We start from the raw sequence: 13506 nt of genomic DNA, 5'->3' as shown, positions 1-13506 counted from the left end.
ACTTGGGCATTCAAAGAAGTGAAGGGCACTGTGGTCAGGCAGGGCTCTGCAGAAGAGGCAGGATTTAAACCAGGTTCACCTGAAAGAAGAGGTTGGTGTCAGAGAGGCAAGAACGGAAGGCGGTTGGTAGCAGGGGTGGGAAAGTAAACCAGTCAGGCTTAAGTTCCTTTGAGAAGGAAGTAAAGCTGGAAATAGCTGTTTGGGTCTAGATTTTAGAAATCCTTCAGTGTTAAGGTCAAGGGCTTTTTAAACTCTTGTTCCGTGTCCAGTATTGAACTAACGTGGGATTTTTCTGGAGTCATTGAGTAGCATAATCGGCGATATTTTAAATAAAAGGAGTCTGACATTGAAGAAGGGGGAAGCATCAGAAGGCAGAAAACCTTGTAGTCATTAACGTGAGATAGTGGATTTTAGCATAATTGGTCCCAGTGGTAATAGGCCAAAAAAAAAAAAGACAGTCTCACTGGCCTTGGGAAGAATGGGGTGCTTCAAGAGGCAGCCAACTTGGCAGAAGATGAGATGGGCAGAATTGGAGACGGGGCAGGCTGTCCACGTGGAACTCTGCAGCACCCCAGCACCACAGTGTGTGGTTCCCATGGCGTGGAGGTGGGTGAGAGCACTCCAGGGTTCGGGCCCACACAGTAAACACTGCCTGCATTTGGCGGCAGAGGGGAGAAAAGTGAGCCAGCAGAGTCACCAGAGCTTGTGTGCCACAGGCCTGGAGAGCGCATCAGGGAAAAAGACAAGGAGTAGATGCCATGAAAGGAAACCCAGGAGGTCAGAAGAAATGGAAGATAAGGGCAAAGACACGTTTATAAAGCACTTGTCATTGGAATCAAGTGATGTGAGAACATTGAGGAGGATGACCTTGGATTTGGCAACGAGATTCTTCTTGGTGATTTCTGTCATGACCGTTTCAATTGAGTGGATGCCAAACTAATAGAGATTCCAGCAAGGATCTAGAGGCTAGTATAGCAATGTGTCTGACCTGGATTAGGTGCTACCTAAATAACCCTTGAACGAATGAATTGGACTACTTATTCTAGAAATTTGTTATTGAAAGGAAAAAATCTAAATTGATGGAGTTGTTAGTGGAATTAAAGTAGTTCACTGTAGAGGCAGGTGAGAGCCGCGTATGTGTCTGTGCCTTTTAGGTGGGGGGAAGAGTCAGTGCTCAGTGTGAAAGACATCAAGGTGGCACACCCAGGAGGGGCCTCGCTCTGAGGTACACAGACACCCACTCCCAGCTCAGCTGCTGTAAACCAGCCACGAGCCATTGTTCTACAGTATGCCTCCTGGGAAAATGAAAACTTCAGGGATCAACCAGGGGGTGGGTCAGAGTTCTTGTTTTTCTCTTGTAAGCAAGTAGCTCGTCTCTACTTAGTAACTCACCTTTTATCAGTCTCTGCCCTTCCGGCTCTGTCACTGTCTTGGGTTAGGTCATTGGGAACATAGCACTCTTTTTTTTTTAATCTTTCTGACCCAATATGTTATCATTTGAGAAATTCTCTCAGATGTGTTACCATGAACACAACAAAGCTACTTTTGTCACAGTGTGACAATTTGTGTTAGTACAAACGGTATAGTTCATTTCTGTGGTACAGAAGGGCAAAAGGAGGTTTAGCATCCACCTTGATCCAGGCCAGAGAAGACTTGGACTTGGACTAGGGGGTCCTCCTGCTGTATAGTCAACACAGGGGGTGTCTCTGGGGTTTATTTTCTCAGGTCTCCCCTGCTGGAACCCCCCGGGCCAGTTGATTACTGTGGCAGGTGCCATAGCATTGGCCTGGCCAGCTTGCTGACTTGGTATTTCACATCTTCAGCCAGCTCCGTTCCTCCTCACTTGCATGCGTTACACCACGAACAGGCAGCAAGCAGTCTCCTGCATGTTTGTTTGCCCAGTGCTTGTTAATTCCAGGGACCTGGATTAAAAAGGAGATCATTCCAGACCTCTTTGTCTTCTCTGAATTTTAAGTTGACCTAAGTGCTGAATTTTATTTTGCATTTCTATTTCCCAAAACAAGTTAGATGGCTCAAAAGAGTGGGAGAGTTAGGAAAAAAGTGGGCCTCGGGGTCGTGAATGCATTTTGCAAGTGGCTGGGTGTATTTTGGAGTTGGTCCTTTATTTTAAGCCTGACCGTGGTTGGGAATTTACAAATTATCATAGGCAGCTTAGTCGCTAAATCACCTTTTAGATAAGGCAGTGTGTAGATTGTATAACTGTCTTTTTATGTCGGTGCCACTGAGGCAGTGGTTTTTTGACGTTTCGGTGTTATTTTGTCAGGCTTAGAGAAAAAAACCCAGGTTCTGCAGCCCGAGGAGAAGAAGACCGTGGCGTACCATGAGGCAGGTCATGCGGTTGCCGGGTGGTACCTGGAACATGCAGACCCACTTCTAAAGGTAAAGCGGTTTGTGCTGAACAGTAGGCCAGCCAGCTGATCCTGTGAGCAGTTACCTGAGGAGAAGATTGCATTCCCACTAAGGATAGGTACATAAAATTCGGCCAAGACGTCTGGTAATGATGGTGGGATGAAGGGGTTATATAAACCCTCCTGCAGAGAAGTTACAAAGTTTGGAAAGAAAATTGTTATTTAAAGGGACCAAACAGTGTCCAAAGCAGACCAAAGCTGGAGGAGAGTTTCCTTTTGCAAACCAGTAGCTGCAGTGGGTTAGAATTGGGAGCTCGTGGCTTCCTTCCCTGAAGGGTTTTTTCTAGGGCCACAGCGATGGAAAAAGCTGGTCTTATCTATACATTGAGGTGGCAGAGGAAGGAATTCAGAATTTGAAGAATATTGGAAATTTAATAGGAAAATCCTGGAAGCAAGAAAGCTACAGAGGAGTTAGACCCAAGTCCAAGTAGAAACTGCCCAGCTCCCTGGCTCACCACTACACTGTGCTTACACAGGAGAACCCAGAGAGCCTGGCAAAAAAAAAAAAAAAGAGAGCAGAGGCCAAAGAGAAATCTCCTGAAAGATGGGTGCACCAAGTGAGATTGGTAAATTTTTGCTTTTTCAACTGAGTGCGGTCCCCAGACTGGTGCAGCACAAGCAACAGGAAGCCATAATCTGACTTGTGATGTCAGGGAACTTCTGGAAATGGAGGGGGATCCCCCTGAAGCAAGGGGACCACAGAGAAGATAACATTAAAGTGTGTGGAATAGGGGTACCTGGCTGGCTCACTTGGTGGAGGGTACCACTCTTGTTGACTGTGGAGTCTTAAGTTCAGGCCCCATGTTGGGGTAGAGTTCACTTAAAAAAAATAAAAAATACATACATAAATAACCATCTTAGATAATCTGCAGAGAAGCGGCTAGAACCAGTAAGGGAAATTAACAAGTTGCAGAATTCAGGATCCATATACAAAAATCAGTTGTATTTCTGTATATTAGCCATGAACAATCAGAAAATGAAATTTTAAAAATTCAGTTTCATTTACAGCAGCATCTAAAAACATGAACATGGCCAGGCCAAATGTATGTAGGGATACGTTTATTGAGGTACTTGTAGGATCTGTACACTAAACGAAACAAGACCTAAATAAAAATAGAGATATAGGGACACCTGGGTGGCTCCGTTGGTTAAGTGTCTGCCTGTGGCTCAAGTCGTGCTGGGATCAAGACCCACATTGGGCTTCCTGCTCAGCAGGGAGTCTGCTTCTCCCGCTCCCTCTCCTTCCACTCATTCTTTTGCTCGTTCTGTCACACAAATAAAATCTTAAAAAAAGAAAGAGAGAGATATACTGTGTCCCTGCAATGTTATGATCACTGTTCTCCGCAGATTCATGTATAGTAACAGTGCAATCTCTGTTTTAAACGTAGCAGACTTTTTTGGAGAAATTGATAAGCAGATCTAAAATTTATACAGAAATCAGGTCAACTAGAATAGCCAAAACAATGGAGTTCGAAGGAGTTACATTGCCTATTTTAAGACCTTGTATATAGCTAAAGTAAAGAAGATTAGTGTTGCAGAAGGGACTGAACAGATCAGTGGGTTGGAATAGAAATAGACCCAGAAATAGACCCTCACACATAATCGACTAATAGATTTTCAGCAGAGGTCCCAAAGTAATAATTGAAGGCGGGGAGGATTATCTTACCAACAAACGATTCTGGCAACTTAGTGTTCATGTGGGGGGAAAAAAGCTAACGTTGACTCTCAGATCATATGTAAAAAATTAATTTGAAATAGATTGTAATAGCTAAAACAAGAAAGTTCTGGAGGAAAATGCAAGTTAAAATCTTTGTAACCTTAGATAGGCAAAAATGTCCTAGTACACAAAAAGCATGAACCACAAAAGAAAAAGTTGATAAATGGGATCTCAGCAAAACTGAAAATGTTTTGTCTTTGAGAGACACTATTAAGAAAATGAAGAACAAGCCGCGTACTCTGGAAAAACGTGCAATATAGGTATATGACAAAGGACTTATACCTAGAATAAGTAAAAAAAAAAAAAAAACCTATTAAAACTCAAAAATAAGGGGCGCCTGGGTGGCTCAGTGGTTAAAGCCTCTGCCTTCGGCTCGGGTCATGATCTCAGGGTCCTGGGATCGAGTCCCGCATGGGGCTCTCTGCTCAGCAGGGAGCCTGCCTCCTCCTCCTCTCTCTCTCTGCCTGCCTCTCTGCCTACTTGTGATCTGTCTGTCAAATAAATTAAAAAAAAATCTTTAAAAAAAAAAAAAAAACTAAAAAATAAGCAACCCAGTGAAATCATGGGCAAAAGATCTGAAGGTATACAAATGGACATTAAGCACATGAGGATACTCAGTTTCATTAGTTTTTCGGAAAGTGTAAATTAAACCACAGTGAAATACCACCACATACCCACTGGAATGGCTGAAGTTAAAAAGTCAGTCTTAAGTGTTGGCGAATGTCAGTCTAGCTGCAGCTCTCATCCGTTGCTGATGGGAATGTGAAATGGTATAACCATATTGAAAGCAGTTTGACAGCTTCTTACAAAAGTAAACGCTTCTGGGGCTCCTGGGTGGCTCAGTGGGTTAAAGCCTCTGCCTTCAGCTCAGGTCATGATCCCAGGGTCCTGGGATCGAGCCCCACATCAGGCTTTCTGCTTGGCGGGGAGCCTGCTTCCCCCTCTCTATCTACCTGCCTCTCTGCCTACTTGTGATCTCTGTCAAATAAATAAATAAAATCTTAAAAAAAAAAAAAAAAAGGTAAATGCTTCTGTACAACCAGTCTCCTATATAATCACTCAAGAGAAATAAAAACATGTCCACACAAAGACTTTTACTGCTTGATCCATAATAGCACTAAACTGGAGACCGCCCTGATGTTCCTTGAGAATGAAACGGATGTTTGGTTTGTTTACACAATGGAATGCTACCCAGCAGTAAAAATGAATGAACTATTAATACACCTGGCAGTGTGGGCAAATCTCAGAAACAGTGAAGGAAACCAGACACAATAATGTACATACTGTAGGATTCCATTTATATGCAGTGCCGGAAATTGTGACTAATCCATAGGGACTGGTCGCATATCTCCGGCGCCAGGGCTGGAGTTGGTGGGGTTGGGGGCGGGGTTGGGGGGTAGGTAAGACTGAGCAGAAAGAGGTACCAAAGAACTTTGCAGAGCAAAGAAAAGATTTTCTGTCTTTATTGTGGAGGAGGTTGTGTTTGTCAAAACTCACTGGACTATAACCTAAAATGGATGTGTTTACTGAATATAAACTATCCCTTAGTAAAGCTGATTTTTTAAAAATTTAAGGAATTTACTCTGTTGCAAAAAGCACTAGGAGAGAAAATAAAGGTGCTGAGCATCTAGGTCTGCCTTCCTCTTCGTCCTGTAAAGGAGGATGTGGCTGGGGCTCCGTGAAGTTGAACGGCACCTAGCCCGTATTTGAGCTGTCAGGAGTCCTCCCTCGCCAGCTGTCCTTCCATCAGGATTGAATCATTTCAAGTGTGTTTTATAAAAAGACAGAAAGACTTTCTAGAGCTTCAAGGTGAAGTTCTCCTAAGAGAAAATACGCCCCCAAATAGTCAACAACTGCTGGATCTCGTCTTGCCAAGCCCGATGTGTTGCCCAGCTGCTGTGTTTGTGTTTCAGCAGCGAGCTTATTTATGTGCAGATAAACACCCTGGTCAGCATTTGGTGGTGGAATCCTCAGCATCTTGTGTGTTTTCTACTTGCCAGGTCTCCATCATCCCTCGGGGCAAAGGACTGGGTTATGCTCAGTACTTACCCAAAGAGCAGTACCTGTACACCAAGGAGCAGCTCTTGGACCGGATGTGCATGACCCTGGGGGGCCGGGTGGCGGAAGAAATCTTCTTCGGGAGAATTACAACCGGTGCTCAAGATGACTTGAGAAAAGTAACCCAGAGTGCCTATGCTCAAGTAAGTGGGTGAAATGGGGGTTTTCTTCCTTGCTCTTCCACATTTGCACAAGAAATGGACATTTGCGGTTGGCTCTAAAACAGTACTGTTGTGTTTAACTGGCTTAGGCTTTTCAGGCAAGAAAAAATTCCTTTTTTTTGATAGTGTAAGAATTAAAGTTTACGGATTTCTCCCGCTCTCTGAAAGTCAGGCCTTCCTTTGAAACCTTTTGGGAGCCGAAATGGCTCAAAGCAAAGAAGCACTTACTGTTAATTGATATGGGAAAATTTCTGAAAGTTCCCAGACTGCAAAACTAGCCTCTGGTGGACCGCCCTGCCTCAGGACTCAATTTCCGTGGGGACTGCAGTGTGGCTCACTGCCCCAGGGGGGGCGCGCCGCCTCTGTCGCAGCTGCTGCAGAACCTGTGTGGAGCACTGTTTTCGCCTTTTTTCATCAAAGGGAAAGTCCTCTTTCTCCCGGTTAGCAAAAGCAGGTGCTGCTGGAGGCCATAAAAGCATAGTGGCCCAAATGAACTGTCGAAAGACGGGGATACATGTGACCAAGAGTCTCTAAAGCATATGTGCAGAGTTCAGAGCTCTGTTACAGGCCTCTGTGGTCCCACAGTGCAGCATTGCCTGTACCCTGGGCTGTCCCTAAGAGCATCCCTTCTTCGTGCCCTCCCTTCCTGCTGGACCAGCCACTCTCCTGACTTGTTACTGTCATGCCCACATTTTCCTTACCTATCCCTGGTGCATACATCCCCAAACAATGTAGTTTTGCTATCTCCCAACTTAAATGACTTTCTTTGGAAACTCCTGTTACCTGTATGTCAGCTCTTCTGGTCTGTCACTTTTTCAAGTCTTTTTTGAGAGTGAACAGGCAAGAGAGCGTTCCTTTTTAAAAAAACAAAAACAAAAACTTTTTTGAAAAAGATTTGAGGGGTCCGTGGGTGGCTCAGTCCATTGAGGGTCCTGGGATCAAGCCCCATGACAGGCTCCCTGCTCAGCGGGGAGCCTGCTTCTCTCTCTGCCCCCCACCACCTTGTGTTCTCTAGCTCTCTCTCAAATAATAAAACCTTTAAAAAAATAATAATGGTAACAAATATGGCTTCCTGCTTTCTGAGTTCTCTTGGCTGTTTTCCTGTTCCTCACTTTCATCTGGGCCTTTTTTAGTCAATTTGGATTTTACTTCCAGAAACTTCTAAATGTGCGGCATTTTAGTTTTGGGGGCTCATAGGGTCCAGGCTTGACCTGGTGGCTTCAGGGAACAGGAAAATGCAAACGCCCTTCCAGGATCACTTGTTCTCAGGTTGACACACTGCCCTTTCCAGGAAGAGCCTGGAGGGCTTGCGTTTTAAATTCTTGAGTCTGTCAGAACCTTCTTGCTTCTTTACCTCCCCTCTTGCATGGAGAAGTATCTTCAGGTTTCCTAGATGTTGTCTGTGGGCTTCTTGTCTTGTGTCCCTAGTTGAGTAGTTTAAAATGCTATCCATCGCTGCACTGTCTGCATAGAACACCCCATCCCGTCAGCCAGCACAAGGCTGCCATGTAAACTTTGCCCAGTTAAAGAGTAGTATTACAGCGAAGCGTGTGGAGTTAAGGCCGGTATGAAGACGTACTGCCATTTTATAAGTCAGTCTGTCAGCGAAACCAGATGCGCACCACTAATCATGTATTCTTTTTCAGATTGTTCAGTTTGGCATGAACGAGAAGGTTGGGCAGATCTCCTTTGATCTCCCACGTCAGGGCGATATGGTTTTAGAGAAGCCTTACAGCGAAGCCACCGCGAGACTGATAGATGACGAAGTACGAATACTTATTAATGAAGCTTATAAGAGAACAGTGGCTCTCCTCACAGAGAAGAAAGCTGATGTGGAGAAGGTAGGTGCTAGTTGTAGGAATAACTTTCTTCGTGATTTTGCCAAAAAAAAAAAAGAAAAAGGTTAAAGTGATGGATGTACTGTTTGGTTTGGTTTGTAGACATTAGCGTTTCCTGTGACTGTAACTCTTGGGTTCCTTTCTTCATTCTGGTTCTATGTCTCCTCTGTCTCTGTGAGGAGGTGGGAGCGCAGGATTAATGGAATCTGCTCATAGCCACAAAATACACAACTGAGGCATTCCCTCCCCGCCACCCTGGGTTTTACCCGTACTCCTCAGTAAGGAGCACAGTGGACTGACAGGAATTTACAGTTGTCTTTCACCTCTGGAGTAAACAGGTACTGATGAAAGTGCAAACAAAAGCCAGCCCATATGAAATTGGCACGTGAAAATTACCTTTGTTTTAATTACAAGCTCTGCAAATAAAAATGCTCTGTGTTTTCTGTCCTACTTCATCTGGCCCCACCTACCAAAGGGAGGGTTTCCTTCTGAATTCGGTGGATTTCTTGCATCCAGTAAACTCTTAATTATTCAGAATCCGTGCAACCAAAAGCAGAGGTTTTTTTTGTTCTTTGAACATTCCACACTCCTAAAGCACAAATGAGAAAGCTTTTAGGAGGGATTGATAACGGATAAAAGAATATTCCAAGATATGCTCTTCCATCAGTAAGGCAATCCAGAAGCATCTGTGATGTCTTCTCACAAAAGTGCCCAGTGCAGGCTGAGATTGCTGGCGCCCTCCACACTGGAAAGCACCCACAGGACCTCAGAGAAAGGGAGATCCAAGTGGTCAGCAAAGGCTTCGTGTAGAAGATAGAACTTAGGTTGTATGTGGAAGGGTATGTATGTATAGATAGATATGTATAGATTGTATGTAGAAGGGTAGTCAAGTTACAGTGAATGAGTTGAGGGGAGCAGATGGCGGTGTGCAGGCCTGGGGAGCAGGAAGTGTGTGGGGAGCAGGGCAGGGCTGAGCGGAGAGTTGGGGGGAGGGAGCTCAGGTTCTCAAAAGCTAGCTAGAAAGTTTAGAAACACAGTTTTAGAAATAAGAGTGACCTTCAAAATGATCTGATCCAGCCCCTTTGTTTTAGAGCAAGGAGTCCTTTAGGAGTGTTGAAATGATGAAGTCCATCATTTGCCGGAGTGTGGCAGCAGTGTGCCTGCCCAGGGAAGAGGCAGAGACTGCCGCTGTGGGCTCAGCCCTCCCACGGTGCTGGGACTAGCAGTGGAAGTAGGGCAAAGGCCCATCTGAAAAAAACTGGGATTTATTGGTTAAATGCACAGAGTGAACAAGAAGAAAGCCCTTGAGATGACTCCTAGTGGCAGACATGGGGTGGGGGGGTCAGTCTCGAACCCAGGAGAACACGGGCTCTGGGCATCTGCGAATGAAACATGGACAGCAGGTCCAGGCTGGAGATAGGATCTCTTGGTGGTCCCCCCATAGCCATTTGTGGAAAAGGAGGACCTGAGCTGTGGAAGATAGTGGAGGAGCTCCCTCAAGACCCCTGGCTGCAGGGGGACAGTGTGCATACACAGATTGAAGAGGAAGCTTCCATGTGCTCATCATAGATGCCAAACAGTTTCTCCCAGTTATCTGTCCTCCTCCTGCGTGTACAGTGCGTGTACTGACAGTGGTAACAAAGATGTGTGTGGGAAAGGGAAATTGGGTCAGCGGAGTGAGGATCTTGAAACACTGCAGAGCTCTGAAGTACTGTTTGGCCCATTTGAGAAATTTAAATCTGTGAAGGGCACTGTTGAGCCAGCCGGGAGATAAGGAGCTGTCAAGAGGAGAGGTGGCCGGAGACTTTGCTGTTAGGACTAGTGTCCTCCAAACTATGGGCCTCAGTTTAGTCCTCTGCTGGACAGGACAATACAGAAGGGCCGTGCTTTAGGAGAATAAGAGTAACTGGCTAGCGTCCACCCAGCATCTCATGTGCACCAGGCACTGCTGGAGATGGCTGAACTTCTCGAAAGCTTCCTGCAACCTCAGGACATTGAAACATTATCATCCCATTTTATAGAAGAGGAAACTAGTACATGCAGAGGTTAAGTAACTTTGCTTAAGGTTATGCATTTGATAAGGAGCAAGACCAGGATTTGGACCCAATATCCTTCCTGCCTGCAGAGCCCTTGCGGTTAACCTCTGACCAAGCCTGTGCTGTTGAATGTGGCTGGTCCCAGTTGAAGTGTGCTCTGAGCACACTGGGTCTTGAAGACTTGCTATGAAAAAAAAAAAAGAATATAAAATATCTCAATAATTGTTTATGTCATTACAGGTTAAAATGATACTGTGTTTGGGGGCATCTGGATAGCTCAGTCCTTTGAGTGTCTGACTCTTAATTTCAGCTCAGATCATGATCTCAGGGTCACAAGATCGAGCGCCACATTGGGCTCCGTGCTCAACTCAGAATCTGCTTGACACTCCCTCTCTCCTCTCCCTCTGCCACCCCCCCACTTTCTCGCTCTCTAAAATAAATAAAATCTGTAAAAATTAAACCGCATTTGATATATCGGGTTAAATAAAATATTGGGTTAAATAAATAATATGTTATTGCCGTATAAGTGGTTACCCACAACTGTGTAGTAGGCAAATTGAGAATTGATGGTGGTCTGAAAGACAACCTGGTTGTGTTTTTAAGAGTTTTTATTTCAGAAATAAAGACAAAAATATATATGGATAAAATATGACAGCTGAGATTTTCTTCAGAGTAATCTAGGGGGTAGAGGAGACAAAAACGGCTCTAAGTTGGGAACTGTCGCTAGTGGCAACACAGGGATTTGTTACCCATTTTCTGCTTTTGTGCATATTTGCAGTATTCTGTAGTAAGGATTTTAAAAGCTGACAAAACAGCATAAAATTGTTCTGTTATTTGGTATCTTTAAGAAATGGCATCTAGTATAAAAGTGCAGATAAGTTAGATTTCTAAGTAGGGAGTTACCTTGGGAAGTAAATCTGTTTTATGAGGTCAGTTGATATTTTAACCCACTTTGCTGTTTTTTGTAGTGGTCAGATGCTCTGATAGCCATTGTCCTGCCCCCGACACCCTCACTCACCTCCATACACACAGCTGGTCAGGTGTCCCGGTGACCTGTAAGATGTGTACTGTCAATTTGTGGTTTAAGCATAGAAATGACTAGAACTTCAAGATTCATGTTTTCTTATAAACCTTCCTGGCTTCCTTTTGTATCTCTGCCCTTGTCTTTATTTTTCCCAACTAACTTTTTAAATTTCTTGCTTACCTATTTTTCCTCTTTCCCCTAACTTGCTCTCTCAGCCACTTTTGTAGGTGTATAATGTATCCTTCCAGAACTTTTCTTATGTACATATAAGCACATAAAAAGATACATATTTCTCTCCTTTTAAAGGCAAATGTAGCATACCATAAAAGATGTGCATCTTGCTTTCCTAACTGAATATGCCTCTCCAAGCCGTATCTAGAACAGATTCTTCATTCAGGTGCATAATTGTTTATTGGGTGACTGTATCAAAATGCATTTAGCCCCTCACTTATTCGTGGACATTTGTTTTTCCAGTATTTCGTGTATTTTACTCTAAAATCATGGGACCTTGTCTATATCTTTTTCAGTGGTCTTAAATCCTGTTTTGGAGCAGGGTTAGCTAAAAATAAAAAAATCATTAGCTTTGCAAAGACTTTACTAAGTTACTGTGTTTAATGGGAATTATTCATGTTTCAGGTTGCTCTTCTATTATTAGAAAAAGAAGTGTTAGATAAGAATGATATGGTTGAACTTTTGGGCCCCAGACCGTTTGCAGAAAAATCTACCTATGAAGAATTTGTAGAAGGCACTGGCAGCTTGGATGAGGACACTTCGCTTCCAGAGGGCCTTAAAGACTGGAACAAAGAACGGGAAAAGGAGAAAGAGGAGCCCCGGGATGAGAAAGTCGCCAACCAGATCCAAGAAGGGAGACCATTTTAGCTTGTGCCTTTGTCAGGGTCGACTCTGGCTCTCTAAAAGGAATAAGGACACTGTGGGGTTGATCGTAACCATCTGCTGACCTGGTTGAGATGGTGGGAAAGAGGGGTCCTTAGTCCTCAGCCTCTGAAGTCACAGCCTGGGTGGCAGGGTGACTTTCTGAAGGCCCAGGAGAGTGTGTCCCAAGCCCGCCAGGCTCTCGGACAGTGGCTGGGAGCATGGAGAGGGCACCCAGCGCTGCTCCCTCCGCCATCCGTGGTGCCTGCTGGTGTGTGTCGGGCATCGACCGACCAACCGTGGAGGCTTGCCAGTGTGGGAGAGATGTATTTTTCTCTTTCCATCACCCACTCTTCATTCCTGTTTCCCTTCAGAGTTTCCCTCTGTGGATGAGCTGTGAAATTACATTGGAGTCCTGAATAAGAATATTTTAATTTGACTTAATACTTAAAAGATTGAATCCAGATCACATGTTGCTGTTTTAATGGAATGGTTTTCTACAGAGAGCTGTAACATATCTACAAATATGAATGTATTATGTAAATACGGCTTCTTTACATCAAAAATAAAGTGTACTGTACTTTTTTCCTTCTGAACTCAACAGCGGGTCACTGTTTTGTGCTTAGGGTGTTTTCTTTTAGAAAACCTAATGGGAAGGAATCAAGTGTTCTAACTTTGGAGAGAGGAATCCTTTAAAACCTTGGTCCTGCTGGTTCTTACCAGCTCCCCCAGGAGGCTTGGTAATCTCCAGAGTCCTACATTCTGGAATGATGAACTGTGGATATAAAGTACATTGAAAAAAAAAAAAGGAAAGTACATCGACAAGAAGTCCGTGCAGCAATCTGTGGCGACAGCATCGGTTTAGAGGCTCACGAGGCCCGCGGGTCCTGCTGTCAGGGTCTGGAAGTCAGTGCGGCGTCAGCAGGTCCTGCGCCGTCCTACGCCGTCCTACGCCGTCCTACGCCGTCCTACGCCGTCCTACGCCGTCCTGTTGGATCGCCGTTACTTCAGCTTGCCTCATGTGTGCTTGATGCGGCTAAGTATGTTGTGGGAGCAACAACTTCTCAGCCTTCAGACAGAGATACAGGTGGCACCCCCAGGGCAGCACGGGACTGATGGGGAGGGCGGTGGCACGGGCAGGCTGCTCTGTCCCGGCACCACTCCGGGTGGCCCAGAGCAGCCGAGCTCCAGCTCACCGCACCACCGCACCGTCTCTGGACGCCAGCAGCTCTGTGTTCCGGGCGCACAGGAGCCCACCTCCGCTCACTGCAGTCGCCCAGCGCCTCTGCCCAGTGACCTGCAGATGTGAGAGACTTACTGCCTCCCTTCCTCAGAGGATGTCTGTGGGAGGGGATTCAGTGAAGAATTGT

The 13506-nt window shown here is 45.0% G+C and overlaps 1 protein-coding gene across 2 annotated transcripts in view; it reads left to right on the top strand.

The window, feature by feature from the left end:
• AFG3L2 (AFG3 like matrix AAA peptidase subunit 2) overlaps positions 1-12737 on the top strand; it is a 43305-nt gene extending 30568 nt beyond the window's left edge. For both annotated transcript variants that reach the window (XM_047697829.1, XM_047697830.1), the window contains 4 exons: positions 2285-2400; positions 6147-6347; positions 8012-8206; positions 11900-12737. In XM_047697829.1, the coding sequence (XP_047553785.1) occupies positions 2285-2400; positions 6147-6347; positions 8012-8206; positions 11900-12142 (755 nt within the window). In that variant the 3' untranslated portion in view covers positions 12143-12737. The remainder of the gene's footprint in view (positions 1-2284; positions 2401-6146; positions 6348-8011; positions 8207-11899) is intronic.
• Positions 12738-13506: the final 769 nt, after the last annotated feature.

This window comes from Lutra lutra, chromosome 12 (genome assembly GCF_902655055.1).
Source record: "Lutra lutra chromosome 12, mLutLut1.2, whole genome shotgun sequence".
In the NCBI taxonomy this organism is placed as follows: Eukaryota; Metazoa; Chordata; class Mammalia; order Carnivora; family Mustelidae; genus Lutra; species Lutra lutra.
Note: the sequence above shows the minus strand (reverse complement) of the source record. Positions and strands in the feature narration are given on the sequence as shown.